Genomic DNA, 14,953 nt, shown 5'->3' on the forward strand with positions numbered 1-14,953 from the left:
TCTTTCAAATAAAACTCAGTATCCTTTATAAGAATCATTGTTTTCGACATTTATTCATTCTTATTTTGCAGGTACAAAAAAGTAACATTAAAAAATGTGGTAAATCTTATTTGGGAGTAAGGGTGCATCTTTAATAATTTTTCAAGTAAGTGGAATGGAGTTATTGGTGCCATCCACATTCAGGAGTGCCACTGACTGAGCTAGCAAGAATGACATCAATCCATTTTGGAAAGTTTGTTTTAATTTGCTTTTGATGAAAGCAATATTTACCAGTTAATTTTCCCATGGGAATGATGTGGAGCAGAGCTTAATCGATCGCAGAGAGATAGCTGATGAAGATGTATTTGATGTGCAAAAATTAAATCTGATTTTATCATTAGTCAAAATAAGAGCAAATCCACAAGCAATGAGCTGGTAAAAAGGTTTCTGGGGTTATCTAAAGCCTGCATTTTAAATTGCAGAGCTTGCTGAAAAAATGATGCCAAGCTTTAGTATTATACTGTATAATAATTTAGGCTGTTTTAAAAACAAACAGTTTTTTTTTACTGACTGCTGTTTACTGATGGGTCTTAATTACTATTGAATGACTATGTATACCTATGCAACTCGCAGGGAGCACATGGAGTTATGGTATAGTAAGCAGAATTTTTGCTGGACACCATAAGGATACTTGACTTCAAAATAATTTAATAAATGTGCCAAACATCTTAATTTACGATCTTCTTTTTGAACTTGAAGGAAGTATGTCAGTCCAGGTTATGGACTTTATGCACCAGTCAATTGTAACCACGGCCTCCCCAGGTCCGGGGAATAGCGGGGACTTTGTCTTTCGGTCAAGCCAACTCCGGGTAAAATCCCCGCCCTGCGGGTACGAACTGATGGTCAAATCCCCACCAAATGCCCCCGCCCCCAAGGTGCCTAGGTAAGGCCCATTTCCCGCTATATTTTGCGCAAAGCCAAAACCACCGCATTCATCTGGCACTGCGGGGCCACCTGAAAGCTAAAAACACGGCACATTTCCCCGGCTATCCCCGGTATACCCCCGGACCTGGGGGCCGTGGTTACAATTGACTGGTGCATTATACCAAAGGTTTTCTGCACTTTTGTTGGGGCCGAATATATATATCCATTCCAAATGCAATCTTATTGTCTAAAAATAATTATTATTTGTTTTATTTATGTTCGAAAATTGATGTTAAATGTCTGAAATGCTTTAAGAAAAATGATATATGTTCTACTTAGAGTTATCTTATATGACCGGATTGAAGACATTGATGCCAAAATCAGCTTACTCCGAGACAAATTAATAAAAACTGTCAATCTGTGAGAGTGCAGCTTTAAAGCTTCAGGGATGTGATATGTGTTTGAATATTTTGCGGGAGGGTGGGTGGGTGGAGGTGTCCCTGGGGCCATTGGATCCGCAGTCACAGTTACTTGGTTGCGTTTGGTTGTTAGAGTTCATATTCCAGTTTGGTTCCAATTTCAAGTCAGGAGAGTCTTCAAAAGAGCTTCTAAACAGCCATTTTTCTTCTACGGCATTGTGCTTTTGACCCCAAGAGCGCCCCAAGAACCCATGGCTGAAACGATTTCAGCCTCCCAGCTGCCAGGTCAATCACATCTCTGAGCTTGCTGTCATCACAGTAGTCTTTATTTAATTAAAACTTGTCAATCAAGAGAATAAAGTGATGAGAGGATTTTCTCATTTTTGTAGAAATCAATGTTCATGATTAACACATGTATGTTCTACTTTTAATCAAGTAAAACAATAGAACTTGCTTTGGGGCTGTAATCATTCTATCAGGGTTGTACGTAGGCATAGTCCAGTATGCCTGGGCATCCAAGTTAACTTTGGTTCTCCTGTCAGAAATAGCAAATTCTTCAAGATATCAAGAAGGCTTAAACCATACCCATTGAATATTGGCGCCACATTCAATGTATTGAGACTTGGGGCCATGAACAGTCTCAAGTCCAAGTCTAGGCTTAGACTCAGGAAAGCATTTTTATGAAGGAACAAAAGCTCATATTCATTCCAACTCTTCTACAAAAATGTATGTAAATTATAGGGATATTTCAGCAAATTTCACCATCAATGCTTTGATAGAAGGAAAATCACAATGAAATGATATTTTGCCATATTGAGTATTACTCATGATTTGTGGATCAGTGTTTTTCAGCCCCATGCATTTCTGAAAGAATATCAGAGCTTCAGATAACTTTTTTACTTGCAACCTAGTAAAGTGTACGGTACACCCTTGGGCCATTCATTAAAGTGTAATGGCGATTTCTGAAGTGTACTGGTACATTAAAATACAAAAATCAATGACTGATTTTATTTAATGAACTTTTATAGTACATATTTAAATTAGAACTTACCCAAAATTGTAATGTTGCTCAGCAAATTACAAGACCTGATTAATTTAAACATCTTTACTAACTTCTTGGCTTATAGCCTTCTGTAAGTCTTTTGGGATAGTGAATCGATTTTAACAAACCGGTTTAAAATTTAGTCAAAACAGCTAGCTAGAACAGTAAAAATACTCGGAAGAACGAAACGCCCTATTTATTATTTTTAATCGTACCGTTACGAACAGCTGTTTGATTTTATGTTGTAATGGGCTATTTTAAAAGTGTATTTACGCCCATTATGAACCTTATCTGTAGCTCTGAAATATAATTCTCCCTGTCCAGGTAAAAAAATTCCCTTGAACAAAAAAAGGTTTGTTGAATAAAATGTTAACATATCATTCCTCTTTTTGCCAAAACGATGCTATTTTTCCCACATCAAAGGCCCCCACCACCATTCCCTTTGATGTGGAAAAAATACTGTAGGTACAATTCAAAATGCTACAGGTATGCCCCAGTTATTGGCAGCTTCTTCATACATGTAGCATCAATCATCACCTAATTAATATAACTATTATCTATTAAATCTGCCTTGTTTTCTTGCATAAAGTGATATGAAGTGCACTGTGATTAAAGAATTATATATCGCATGCACAGTTGTGGCAGTTAACAATAAACTGTTATTGTTGCACAAGTAGTTTGTTGCCCAATCTTTCCGTACAAGATACACATGTTTTCTGTCAGTCAATTACCTTGTTATGCAAGTGTTATTTCTGTAACAGTCTCGTACATGTTTATTTATTTGCAATAGTTCGGAGTTTTAGCACGTTTGTTTTTGCAAAGAAATGAAGTAACGGTATTGTCATAGCCTTGTTGTCGCTGTTGGCTACATTGATTTATAGAGCAATAACATTAACCTTTGCTTAAAAGTTGTTCAAGATATTCAAATGAAACTTGGTACACATATTGCTCAAAACCATGGCTAAAAAATATTCAAAATATTCAAATGAAACTTGGTACACATATTGCCAAAAACAGTATGCAAAACATATAATAACAAATATTTATAGGCCCATATCTCTTGACTTCAATTATTTCTGTGTTATTTCGCATTAACAATTCCAAAAAAGAGAAGAGTTTTATAATTAATTGGCATTCTCTCCATGGCGCTCTTGTTTAGTTTCATGACAGAGGCTGCAGAAAGTCTTTAAGGACATATGTACCTGGTATTTCCCTGACAATTTATTTCTTATCAAGACAATTTTGTTTAAGATGGCATTAAGTTGTATTTTTATCCGTTAAGCATTAAGTTGTTCTGTTCTGAAGTGTCGTCTTTGTAATGTAACAGTTTTTATAAAAGAGTTTAAGCCAGGTTTTTAAAACGGCAAGGTGCTGCATAAAAGGGCACATTAGGCCACACCAAATTAATGTTTAGTTCCTCGGATTTTTGCCAAAAAAAATTGAAGCGAGCGAGCAAAAAATATATTTTTCCTTATATTCAATATAAATAAGAAAGATTGTTCAAAATAGTTGCCCTTAAACCCATTTTAATGCCACCTTGAACTGAACCTAAAATAGACATTGGGAAAATGTCGGAATACATACTATTTTTTCATCCGTGTTTAGTACAAACATTATATGGATAGATCTAATTTCTTATATAATTAAAACGTACAGTCGAACCTCGTTATGTGGACTTTTACGGGACCTTGTGAAAAAAGTTGAGATAACGAAAAGTCGACTCATCCGAATTACAAAAATATCACCAATCCCAACACGTTTGAGTTGGATTGTCCGATGTTTACATCCACAATTTACAGTTTACATCTTGTTAAATATTTTCGTCGTGAAAACAGCAAACTTATTATTGAAAAATAAAGTGAAACAAAAGAAGAATTATTTGTGTCAAATTTATTTCTTTTACGTTTATGGATCACACAAAACACATATAAAACCACAATTGCATACATTTGTACATTGTAAGATTTTATACCGGGTCCTTCTCTGAATTGGTCGACCAGAGCAGTGGAACTAACATGTGACATTTTGAAGTTATTCTTTCTGTTTCCATTCGGGATTGATATCTAATCAATTAAATGTTCATGTTTTATACTATACCACAGAGCTTGAGCAATAAATGTCTCTTTAATTAAATACATAAACAACTTTAATTATTCGCACTTACCAATTACATTTTTGTATCCCCTAATTATGACAGTTTGTTATATTGACACGCACAGTATTTTGCGACATGCCGCAAACCGTCATAAATATTTTCACAACTACGTCTCGATCTACAGTTCGACATAAAGAACATAGGAAATGTGTGAAATTCGATCACTGGGACTGAAAAACGAGGTCGACATAGCGAAAAAGTCGAGATAAAAAAATCGACACAAACAGATTTATTTTATATAGAAGTGGGCTGGGCAGTGGTTACAATTGACAAGTGCATTACAATCCCGGATTATGCGGCAAATAAAAAAAATATATAAGGTGATAAACTTAGGCTTACTTATGTTGAGGTATATCCAGACCAGTGTTTATATCGCTATTTGTGAAAAGATATTTGTTCAAAATGTTGTTTTGTCAGAATTTGATCAAAAATGAGCTTGATACATCAATTTGGACCAAGCAATGTTCCAGTTAAGTTGACCTGTCATCTTCAGCATCGTCGTAACGAGGTAAAATTTTGGTCCCTTGTATTATGACTTGAATAAAATAGTACTAAGTTGATCATTCTGATTTCCATTCAAAACGAGTCACTAATTACGCAATATAATCGCTACCAGTCTCAGATACACATGCTTTATTGCATAACGATTGCTTTAAATAATGATCCTTTAGTGCATGAGATGATCAACAATGACTTCAAGCATGCTCAAAACATATTTATTGTCAAAAATAAGATTTAATTTCCAAACTTCGAGCCACATTGTTTATGCCATTTTGATTGAATTTATTGAAACCCATGCTAAACCGATCGATATACAGTATAAAAACACTACGCATCGGTAACTTCCCTTTACAGAAACACGAAAACTAGCGTAGAAAAATTATACTTGATTATTTTTAGCCTTTTAATAAATTATTACCTGAACAAAATCTGCTTGGCGATCAAAATGGAGGTGTGGGCGCACAAATTTTTTTTTTTTTTTTTAATTTTCCAAAAAATAGGATCGGTAAATCCGCGGAACGAAATATCACTTTGGTGTGGCCTTATGTTAGGCTTCATAAACTTATTTTCGTATTATGAATTTGACGGGAATGTTGTTAAAAAGATGTTTTATTGAAATAGTTTTTGGTTCAACTGCCAAGCATGTATTAAGTTTGTATGTATTAATCATCGTATAATAAGCTTTAAAACAAAACTTATAAGTTAGTTGACTACAGATGTCTTAAAGATGCACTCTTACAAGATTTACCACAATTAATAATATTGTTTTAATATTCCAAAAAAGATGAATGAATGTCAAAAACAATGGTTCTTATGAAGGATACCGAGTTTAATTTGGAAGAAATGAGCACAAAACATGGTATTTTTACCTTATGAGATGATAGTAAGCCACAGTAAATCTTTAAGCATTCACCAATCATTTAATGTTTTTGCGCTTTCTGCTATCAAATACACGATCTTGTTATCAGTTATTTATATTTTTCATAAATTCATTATTTAGTCAGAAGTTAAAGGTTTATCAGTCAAAATTTATGTTTGTTATACATCATTGTGTATGTATTAATTTTAAATAAGAGTGTCACTTTAAGCTTTCAATCATATGAAGGCAGATGGATGCACATACTCTTTACATAAAAAGGGCAGGGTGCAGCACACTTCAAAAATTCTTCTTAAGTTAAATATGAAGCCCTTTTTTTCTAAGTACATTTAAGTGCTTGATAACATGGAATAATTTATCTTAATATACTGTTACTTACCAATATTTGGTACCATTTCTTAGGGCGTAAGATGATTTTTATTTGATTTTTAATGTAACTATTAAGTACATGTACATAGCTGTTAAAGCTTTAAAATGCTGTTTTTTTCTGGTTGAATCTGGATAAAATAATTCAAAGGGGTATATTGAGTTATTAATCACGCATCAACTGTTATGTATATATATATATTTACCCAATTTGTTTCTCTCCCGTATGGAGATTCTGACTTGCCTCATGCCCTGATTTCTCGAACAATCTTAAGTCCAACATAACACAGGGGCAGGGTGCATTGCCAAACCCTATGACCATCCCCCCCCCCCCCAAAAAAAATAAATAAATATATATGAATATTTAAAAAGATAAGATATTCCCAGGCGGGGACTGACAGGGGAACTGTTACTAGTAATAACTGACAAGAATTATGTATTTTTTATACTTATATATATATTATTCTATAATCTTTGTAAAAGACTACAAAGATTATAGAATGATTGTTTTATTACATGCTATAACAGTTCCTCCATCATTATTAATAAGCCCGGGGAGTGGGTTGGGGGGCGTGGTCATAGGGTGTGCATAACAACGTACCCTGACCCCTGTGCATCGTAACAGGATCAAGCTAAGAACACTTTTTTGTTTTGGTATAATTTGTATAATATTCTTCTGTTTTATGATCCTGTGACTTTTAATTTAGAAGGGCTTTATTTTCATGATCATATGATAAACCCTTTTTTGTAATTTGGCTAAATGAAATTTATAAACATATATGCATAAGATTTTTAAAGATGCACTTTTAATTACTACCAAATAAGAGGAACAACATTTAAAACAATTGTTTTAATTTAGTGAAAGAGGATGAATAGATATCGAAAACAATGGTTCTCATGAAGTATTTAATTTGAAAGAAAGGTGCAGAAAACTCGTTATTTCTACCTTATGAGACGATAGTTGACCACTGTAAATCTTTTAGGACCCACCAGTCATATAGTATTTATGCGTTTTTAGCTATTAAATACATGGTTCTATTCTTGTTATCATGTTTGCAGTTATTTACATTTTCCATAAATTCATTATTTAGTAAGTAGTGAATCGTTTATCACTCAAAATCTATGTTTGCTATATATACATGCTCCGGTATGTATTGATTTTAGATTTTAGTGTCACTTTAAGAAATTGTATACAGTTTCCAAACTCTAATATATTTTTTTTTTCAATTTCAGCCGGAACACATGCTCAAGATATGGCTGAAAGAGTTCTTGGCAGTAAGTATTACCATTGTCACATCACAGGGAGAAAAAACCCTTGTTCTATTTAACATCTGACATGAAAAAAACACAAAGCAATCTTGTTTTCTTTGGAGCATAGAGAAAATGGATCTATAGAGTTATTCTAGGATAATTAAATCATAATGAAACAGTTGTATGCACACCAGAATCTTGCATGGGCTTGAAAGATGTGGTAAAATTTGTTTTTTAGATAGACGAAAAAATGAAATATGATCTTGAATTCATGCACGAGAAAAAACAACTTTCATTGTACTTTACTGTACAGCGGATATTTTAAGGAGACATGTGTAAAACAAGATCCTGTATCCCAAAATACATTTGCTTAAACTTAAAGCTTTACCTAAGGCCCCCCCCCCAAAAAAAAAAATCAAATTGGTTTGGTTTAAGGTTACATTCCTTTCAAAAACAGGTAGGGTAGGTATGCTTTTTTTATTATTTTTTTTATAAGGCTTAATAATAATTTTAAATATTGTAAGAACGTTAATATTATTATCGGAGAATGGTGTTAAAGTTATCTTCTGTAAAAAGCTTAAAGTTTTTTAACTACACTCATTTAAAAAAAAAATATATATCTTTTTTTTCTCCTTTTTTTCTCTACCAACTGAATATAAAATGGAAGGAATGGCTTTTATATCATAGGTTGAGTCAGGTAATGTGGACCAAATTATTTTTTTAGGCCCTAGCTGAAAATAACAGAAAAAAAATCAAGGACATCTTAAATGCTGCATTTCATGATGGAGAAAAACTGGTTAAGTTGCTAAATGTATTGTAATTTGGGCTATTAATATCAATTTGAAACTAATGAAAATAATGGGGTTAATACATTAGCTGATTACCAATCCATTAAAGAATAAATTATAGGTAATTTCTTAATGTGAGTCCCACCCGATTTATTTGGCAATATATTTATGATTACCCATATGTCCATTTAACTGTGGACAAGGGATTTATAGATCATGAAAATACAGTGCTGTTTTGGTAACCTAATTGTGGACAAGGGATTTGATAAATAGGGAAAACATTACACCTATGGCCATTTAACTGTGGACCAAAAATGATAAATGGTAATATATTACACATATGGTAATTTTTATGTGGACAAAGAAATGGTGATACACTGCAACTATAGCCAATACATTGTGGACAGAGAATTTGATAAATGGTGATGCATTAAATCTATGGTCATTTAACTGTGAACCAATAATTAAATTATAAATAATTGGTGATACTGATATTAAATGGCATGTGTTTGGCGATATTTTGTTTGGCGATATGTAGTTTCTGTATTATAAGTCTCTATCTTCGAATGAAGGATTCTCCTTCTGTTGAACACGTTCATGATTTTTTTTCACCATTTTAAAGAATGGTTGCTTAGTGATTTCGATTACATAATCTGTTTATGGAGCATAAAAATCATGCAACCTTTGAGTAATTTATAATGATAATCGATGATGCGATTCCTCAGCACTATTTTATAAATTAGAAAAGGCTTATTCACAGAATGATATTAAGAAAGACACATACCAGTGTTTTATGAAAGTATCAATGCTGTGAAATCCAAATATTGTGCAATCTACAATTTTTGGGCTTATTTAGGTGGTGCGACCCCTGGATTGACAGTCAAGTGTGTTACCACTAGACCACGGATCTGCCACAATGCTTATTTATACCCTTTATTAAGACCACTCATGACCAATGGTGTGTGTTCTATTTATAGCGTGAGTGTGGACCAATTATGCATGTTTTATTTATAGAGTGTACGAGACCTAGAGCCAGGGATGCTGGCCATCCACTGTCAGGAGGTCGGCGGCAAAAACTACGAGGCTTCCATGCAGCATGTCAACCAATTTGTCAAGTATGTATCCGGTTTAACGGGGAAACTTTGTTGGTAATTGAAATGAGTATATCAATTTAGGATTTCCTTGGCCTCAGATCCTGTGCCATACATGTGAAGCAGGATATTGACCTAGTGCTTTTAACAGTAAAGACTGTGTATACTCTGTTATTACTAAATATAGTAGGAAAATAAGACTCAAGGTTAATTGCACTTAAGATGAAGTAAATTACATCTAAATGGGTATGAGATTATTATGAACTTTTAACTAAAAGAGTGTACCCTTTCATGTTTTCAAAGCAGCACTTATAGTCATTCACATACAATTGCTGGTCTTTTAATTATCGTTTCACAAATGCATGTATATTGAACAAAGAATGTACTTTAAAAATGATTTTAAACATCAAAATATGCTGCAATATTATAAAATTGTTTCTCTAGTTGGTATCTACTTGAAAGTCATTTAATGGTGTCTGGTAACAAATACAGGAATTTTGGACTTGCACTATTTTGGAGAAAACTTCCTGAAGTGATGGCTTGTTCGTTCCTCACCCGGGGCATAACTTTTACCGTCTCCGTGGCCTTGTGGTTAAGCGTCCGCCTACGGAGCGGGAGGTCGTGGGTTCGATCCCGGGCCGCGTCATACCGAAAGACGTTAAAAGCTGGTACAGGTAGCTCCCTTGCCTGGCGCTCGGCATTTAAAGGGTAGTGCTTGGGAAAGTGGTGTACTCAGTACTGGTCCTACCCAGGAAAGTTGTATCCCGTGTATCGGTGCTTTACACCGAGCACGTTAAAGAACCAAGAGGTCTCTTCGCAAAGAGCTAGGGTATCGCACCCGGATTTCTTGTATCTCACTCTGTTTCTTCAAGTCTTCCAATGTCTGGATTTGACTGCGAATTGCTGTCATTTCTATCTCATGTCACTTATGGCATTCAAACACAATTTAAGTCGTGATGGCGTCACGGCGGGGTCAAGCCATAATGCAGCCAATGGGCGCGGGCAGACCTTGATAAACTCAAATAAACAAAACAAAAGTGATGGCTTGGAAGTTCAGAATATCAAAGCAATTGGTATCAATGTTACTTAATGACCACATTTTCAATAACTCTTGGAAGTAAATCTTATTATTTAAATTTTATTTATTTTGTGAGGCTACAAATTATTTAATATTTAAAGTGTCTTGTTGGACAATAGTTTCTTAGAGTTTGAGGGACATAAACTTCCATATTTCAGAGAAAAACTTTCAATATTGATGCCAAAGAGGTCCATACTTTAAAGTTTTAAATTCTTAATGGTAGCCTTGTGGATGCTTGATGACCCCATATTAAGTTTGTATCATTTTAAAGGGTTGAGCATTGGACAAAGAAAATGTTATAATTTGAAGTAAATTTAATTTTGAGTTTTTTTTTTTACAGAAATCTCTTGACTCAGGCAATGAAATTAAAATGAAATTTATAAAAATAAAAGCTGACTTATTTATAGTATTATTGGATTATATTCTTAAGCAAAAATAATTACAAAAATGCAAAAGTAATTCAGGTATTACTGGATAGATCCCATAGCCCTGTTCGTTTGTTATTTGAGATGCAATCAGAATTCGGAGAAATTAATTTGCTCTAGGTTATGTTTAAACCATAGGTAAATGATCTTTACCAGCATAGTTTATTTAACAGCAGACTATACAGGAGATTTTAATTAGAAATCATTTTTGCTTCCCTATGCCAGTGCATGCCACATTTATATATATAAAGGTCTTAAAATAGCTTGATTGATGTATTGAGAACGTTTGAAAACTGCAATATATTTGTAATTCAGAACCTTTTTCTTTGGAGAATCGGATGTTTATAAAGGAACACTGAGCATTTTTCCTGATTTTTTGAGACCGAAAAAGTTTCTTGCTTAACTGACGTGCATTTCCGAGTTTTACCAAGCCTGAAAATCTCTCACGAAGATGACTCAGAATAATGTTTTGATGGATAATGATGCTAAATTAACTATAGACTATAAACCAGAGACTGAGAACAAAATGTTCATCAAGAAAATTATTAATACAAAATCAAATGAAAACCTCAAAACGGCGTCGTAAATTTTTAGGAACTATTTGACATTCACTTCAAATTACTCCGTGTCATGACGTTGACGTCAATAAACATCTTTGCATGCATTTGTTAGTGGAATATTTAAAGAAACACCATCAAAATTACACTTAAATCTATATTTTCGGTATGTAAGGAAAAAGTATTGTATTGTTTAAGTGTATGCGAGGGGGATGGAAATATCTGATCCTTGGGCCCGCTGTAGTTAGGGAACTCAGTAAGCCTCATTACCGGGTTCAGCACATGCCCTCAGGTCAGATTTTTCCATCCGCCCCTTGTACATGAGAAAGATACTTATGTTGTGTCAAAATTGAAATCATTATTATATAAAGGACAATTGTTTTTTACAGTGTAATATTGCAATATATTTCACATAGTAAGCACCAAAAGCTGTATTTCACGAGAGGCAGAAGCTGGAGTTAAAGTATTTACTTTTTGTGTTTACGTGATGAAATAACAATAGGGTTCTTGCATTGAAACAAACATTCCTTGAATTATATGCATCAAAAGGATATAAAATCACATTCAGTTGTAGTTTTTAGAAAAGCAACAAAATGGCATGCCAAAGAAACGTAATTTCGGAAATGATGTTGTAAAAATTGTTTCCAAGCCCTGTGTGTGCTGATGTTTGATTTGGAAGTGAGAGAGGGTAAAAATTTTAAAACAGTGAAAAACAGCAAATTGTTATTTCACTGTTGTTGAAAGCAGTAAAATCCTTGGCACTCTTGTTAAGGCAAAAGAAATACATTGTGAAGTTTAAGGGTTACATTCTGTCCAAAAAACAAACTAGGTAGGTACGTAGGCTTATGTTTTTATTTTTTTTAGGCTTAATGTTAGAACATTATTGTCACCATAATAATGGTATAAAATTAATCTTCAGTGTAAAGCTTTAAAACTACAAATTAAAACGCACACATTTTTTTTTAAAAATAATAAACAAAGGACTATAAAAATGGTAGGGCTGTCGCCTATTTTGTTGGTAGGGTTGGGTAACCTGAACCAGAAGTATTGTTTTTAGCCCTTAGAAGGTGGTCCACAGCAAACAATATTTTAAGGATGGCCTGAAATTGTATATGTAATAATATTATAGTTAACATCTCTGCAGTAATTATTGCAAATATAAGTGTCTGGGGAAGTTTGAAATCATGCTGTAGGGAAGTGAGCTGTTTTCATGTAAAATCAGATTTTTTTTCTTTCAAGCTTCGCCAGAAATGGTTTGAAGTGGCCCAACCCACAATATGAGTCATGGACTGTGGAGGGGATGACTTTAAGGCAAACATCCCTGTTGTTTTAAGGAATTAGGACAGCTGTATTTCCCCATTGACTGAAAAAAATAATTTAAACCCTCATAGTTGATTTATCAAGATACAGTCGGCTCTCATTCGCTTGGCTAAACATTCCCCGTTTGGCTCGAATTCTCCGAGGTTTGAGGTATTTTCACCGGTCCCTGAGAGTTTGTGCCAATGGGGTTCAACTGTATTTTAATTTATCAAACAATGGTCACAGGCTATTGCGAATTACTTTCAAAAAAGTTATTCTACAGCCAGGGGCCATTTGTATAATACGGGAAAAGTTATATGCACTCATGCTATCTTTTGGTTAGTTTGCACATGTAAGCACTTTAATTGGTCGACAGACCTACTTGACCTGAGGTGACCCATATTCATAAATGTTCAAGCCAGCATGTAGAAAAGTACTCTGGCAAAGTTTCATAGCAATTGGACAATGACTATTTACTTTATGACATGGAATAAAAACATCCTACGATTTGACTTAGTTTTTGACCTGAGGTAACCCATATTCACAAATGGTCCAAGACAACATGTAGACAAGTATTCTGACAAAGTTATGTAACAATTGGATAAAAAGTTTTTACTTTATAACATGGAATAAATACTTTTACACAGAATTGTTAACATTGATGCCCGCATTATATAACCCATAATTTTTTGTTGAAAAATCCTGCTATTAAGAGAAGTACCAGAGCTTTGCAGAAAAAGTTTTGCTTGCTATATCAATTAGAAAGAATAAAACATGAGGTGGGTATTTTTAAGTGTGTTAATTTTAGGCCACTCAGGAAACCAACAATTGTTAAAGGGTGGTCTGAAGAAATTCTGATTTTATTATAGTTTGCAAAACATTAACAACATAAAGGTGTCTGAGAAAGTATAAAATGAGGTGATTTGGAAGACTTTAGAAGCTTAAATTTAATTTGTAAAAGCAGAAAAATCTTTTTGGCATATTTTCATTATACCCTTGCTCTTGTGTATAGGAGATGGAGAATCCAGCCATAGTTTTTACGAATATAATGGAGCAGGTTTCGAGAACAAAATAAGTGCATTGTAAAAGAAATCCATTATTTTCCCCATGATGTGTGCGGAATGCTCGTCGGTTCAGCTTTTACATTTTTTGCTGCAGAGAATTCCATCATTAGGTTTGATTTTCTTAATATTGATGTTGGCAAATCAAATGATTACAATTTATGAACGTTATTCAAGAAATCTTTTCACCCTTCAAGAACTTATGACACAATTCACAGCAACAAAAATATTGCCCTGATCTGATGGACTGTGGCCAAGTATTACAGCTGATTCTCCATGTGCAAGTTAGAGTGTTAAATTCTATCCTTCTGTAATGAATCAATAATTGCAACACCAAATGTCAATTACAATATTGTAAACATGAAAGTTCAAGGAGTGCAAACTTTTCCTAACATAACAGAATTTAGTAATCCGATAGGTACCTGACACATTTTCAATGAAACGCCCCAATACTTAAGTGTGCTTAAAGATCTTCCATAAGTTTGGTTTCAGAATCTCATCAATATCATGGGGTGGATTTTTTTTAAGAATACATTTATGAAAGAACCATTTTCAAGCAAACCTTACACCAAGATATACTTGAGTAAAAATAAAACAAAATTTTCCTGTACATTGTTGCATGGTTTATACACCCACTTCAAGATTTTGATTTGTTTTTGAAAGGATTGCCATTTCAAGAGGGGGGGGGAGGGGTGTGAGTATGGCCAGTTACACACCTGGTATTGAGGCTGCACTGGAGTATACCCTCAACAATCATAAGTAGCACAATTTTAAATTGAAAAACTTCCATCTTTTACTATCCTGAATACTCAGGATTATAAGGCCTTAAAATGCAAAGGAAGGCCCTGACCCTTATTACTGTTTTTATAGTCAATTTGTAAGAACGAAAAAAATGTATGATTGTTTGAATAATAACAGCATTTAAAACAATCTGCCTATCGTATACCTGTTTTTGGACAAGATGTAACCCAAATGTAACCACACAATTTTTTATTTGGCCTTTTCCACACGTGTTCTGTCTATTAAAAATATTTTTTGCAAATTTTTACCAGTCCAACTCAAACTTGGCATGCCTTTGCTGGTCGGTAAGACGGATTTTTCAAAGAAATGTCAAGGTAATTTGAAATTTACAGGGGTGGA

At 33.9% G+C, this 14,953-nt stretch overlaps 1 protein-coding gene across 2 annotated transcripts in view; it reads left to right on the forward strand.

Moving 5' to 3' along the window:
- LOC128210273 (inositol polyphosphate-5-phosphatase A-like) overlaps positions 1 to 14,953 on the forward strand; it is a 48,721-nt gene that overhangs the window by 3,533 nt on the left and 30,235 nt on the right. For both annotated transcript variants that reach the window (XM_052914497.1, XM_052914496.1), the window contains exons 2-3: positions 7,497 to 7,538; positions 9,317 to 9,417. In XM_052914497.1, coding sequence (XP_052770457.1) covers positions 7,497 to 7,538; positions 9,317 to 9,417 — 143 coding nt within the window. The remainder of the gene's footprint in view (positions 1 to 7,496; positions 7,539 to 9,316; positions 9,418 to 14,953) is intronic.

This window comes from Mya arenaria, chromosome 12, assembly GCF_026914265.1.
Source record: "Mya arenaria isolate MELC-2E11 chromosome 12, ASM2691426v1".
NCBI lineage: Eukaryota > Metazoa > Mollusca > Bivalvia > Myida > Myidae > Mya > Mya arenaria.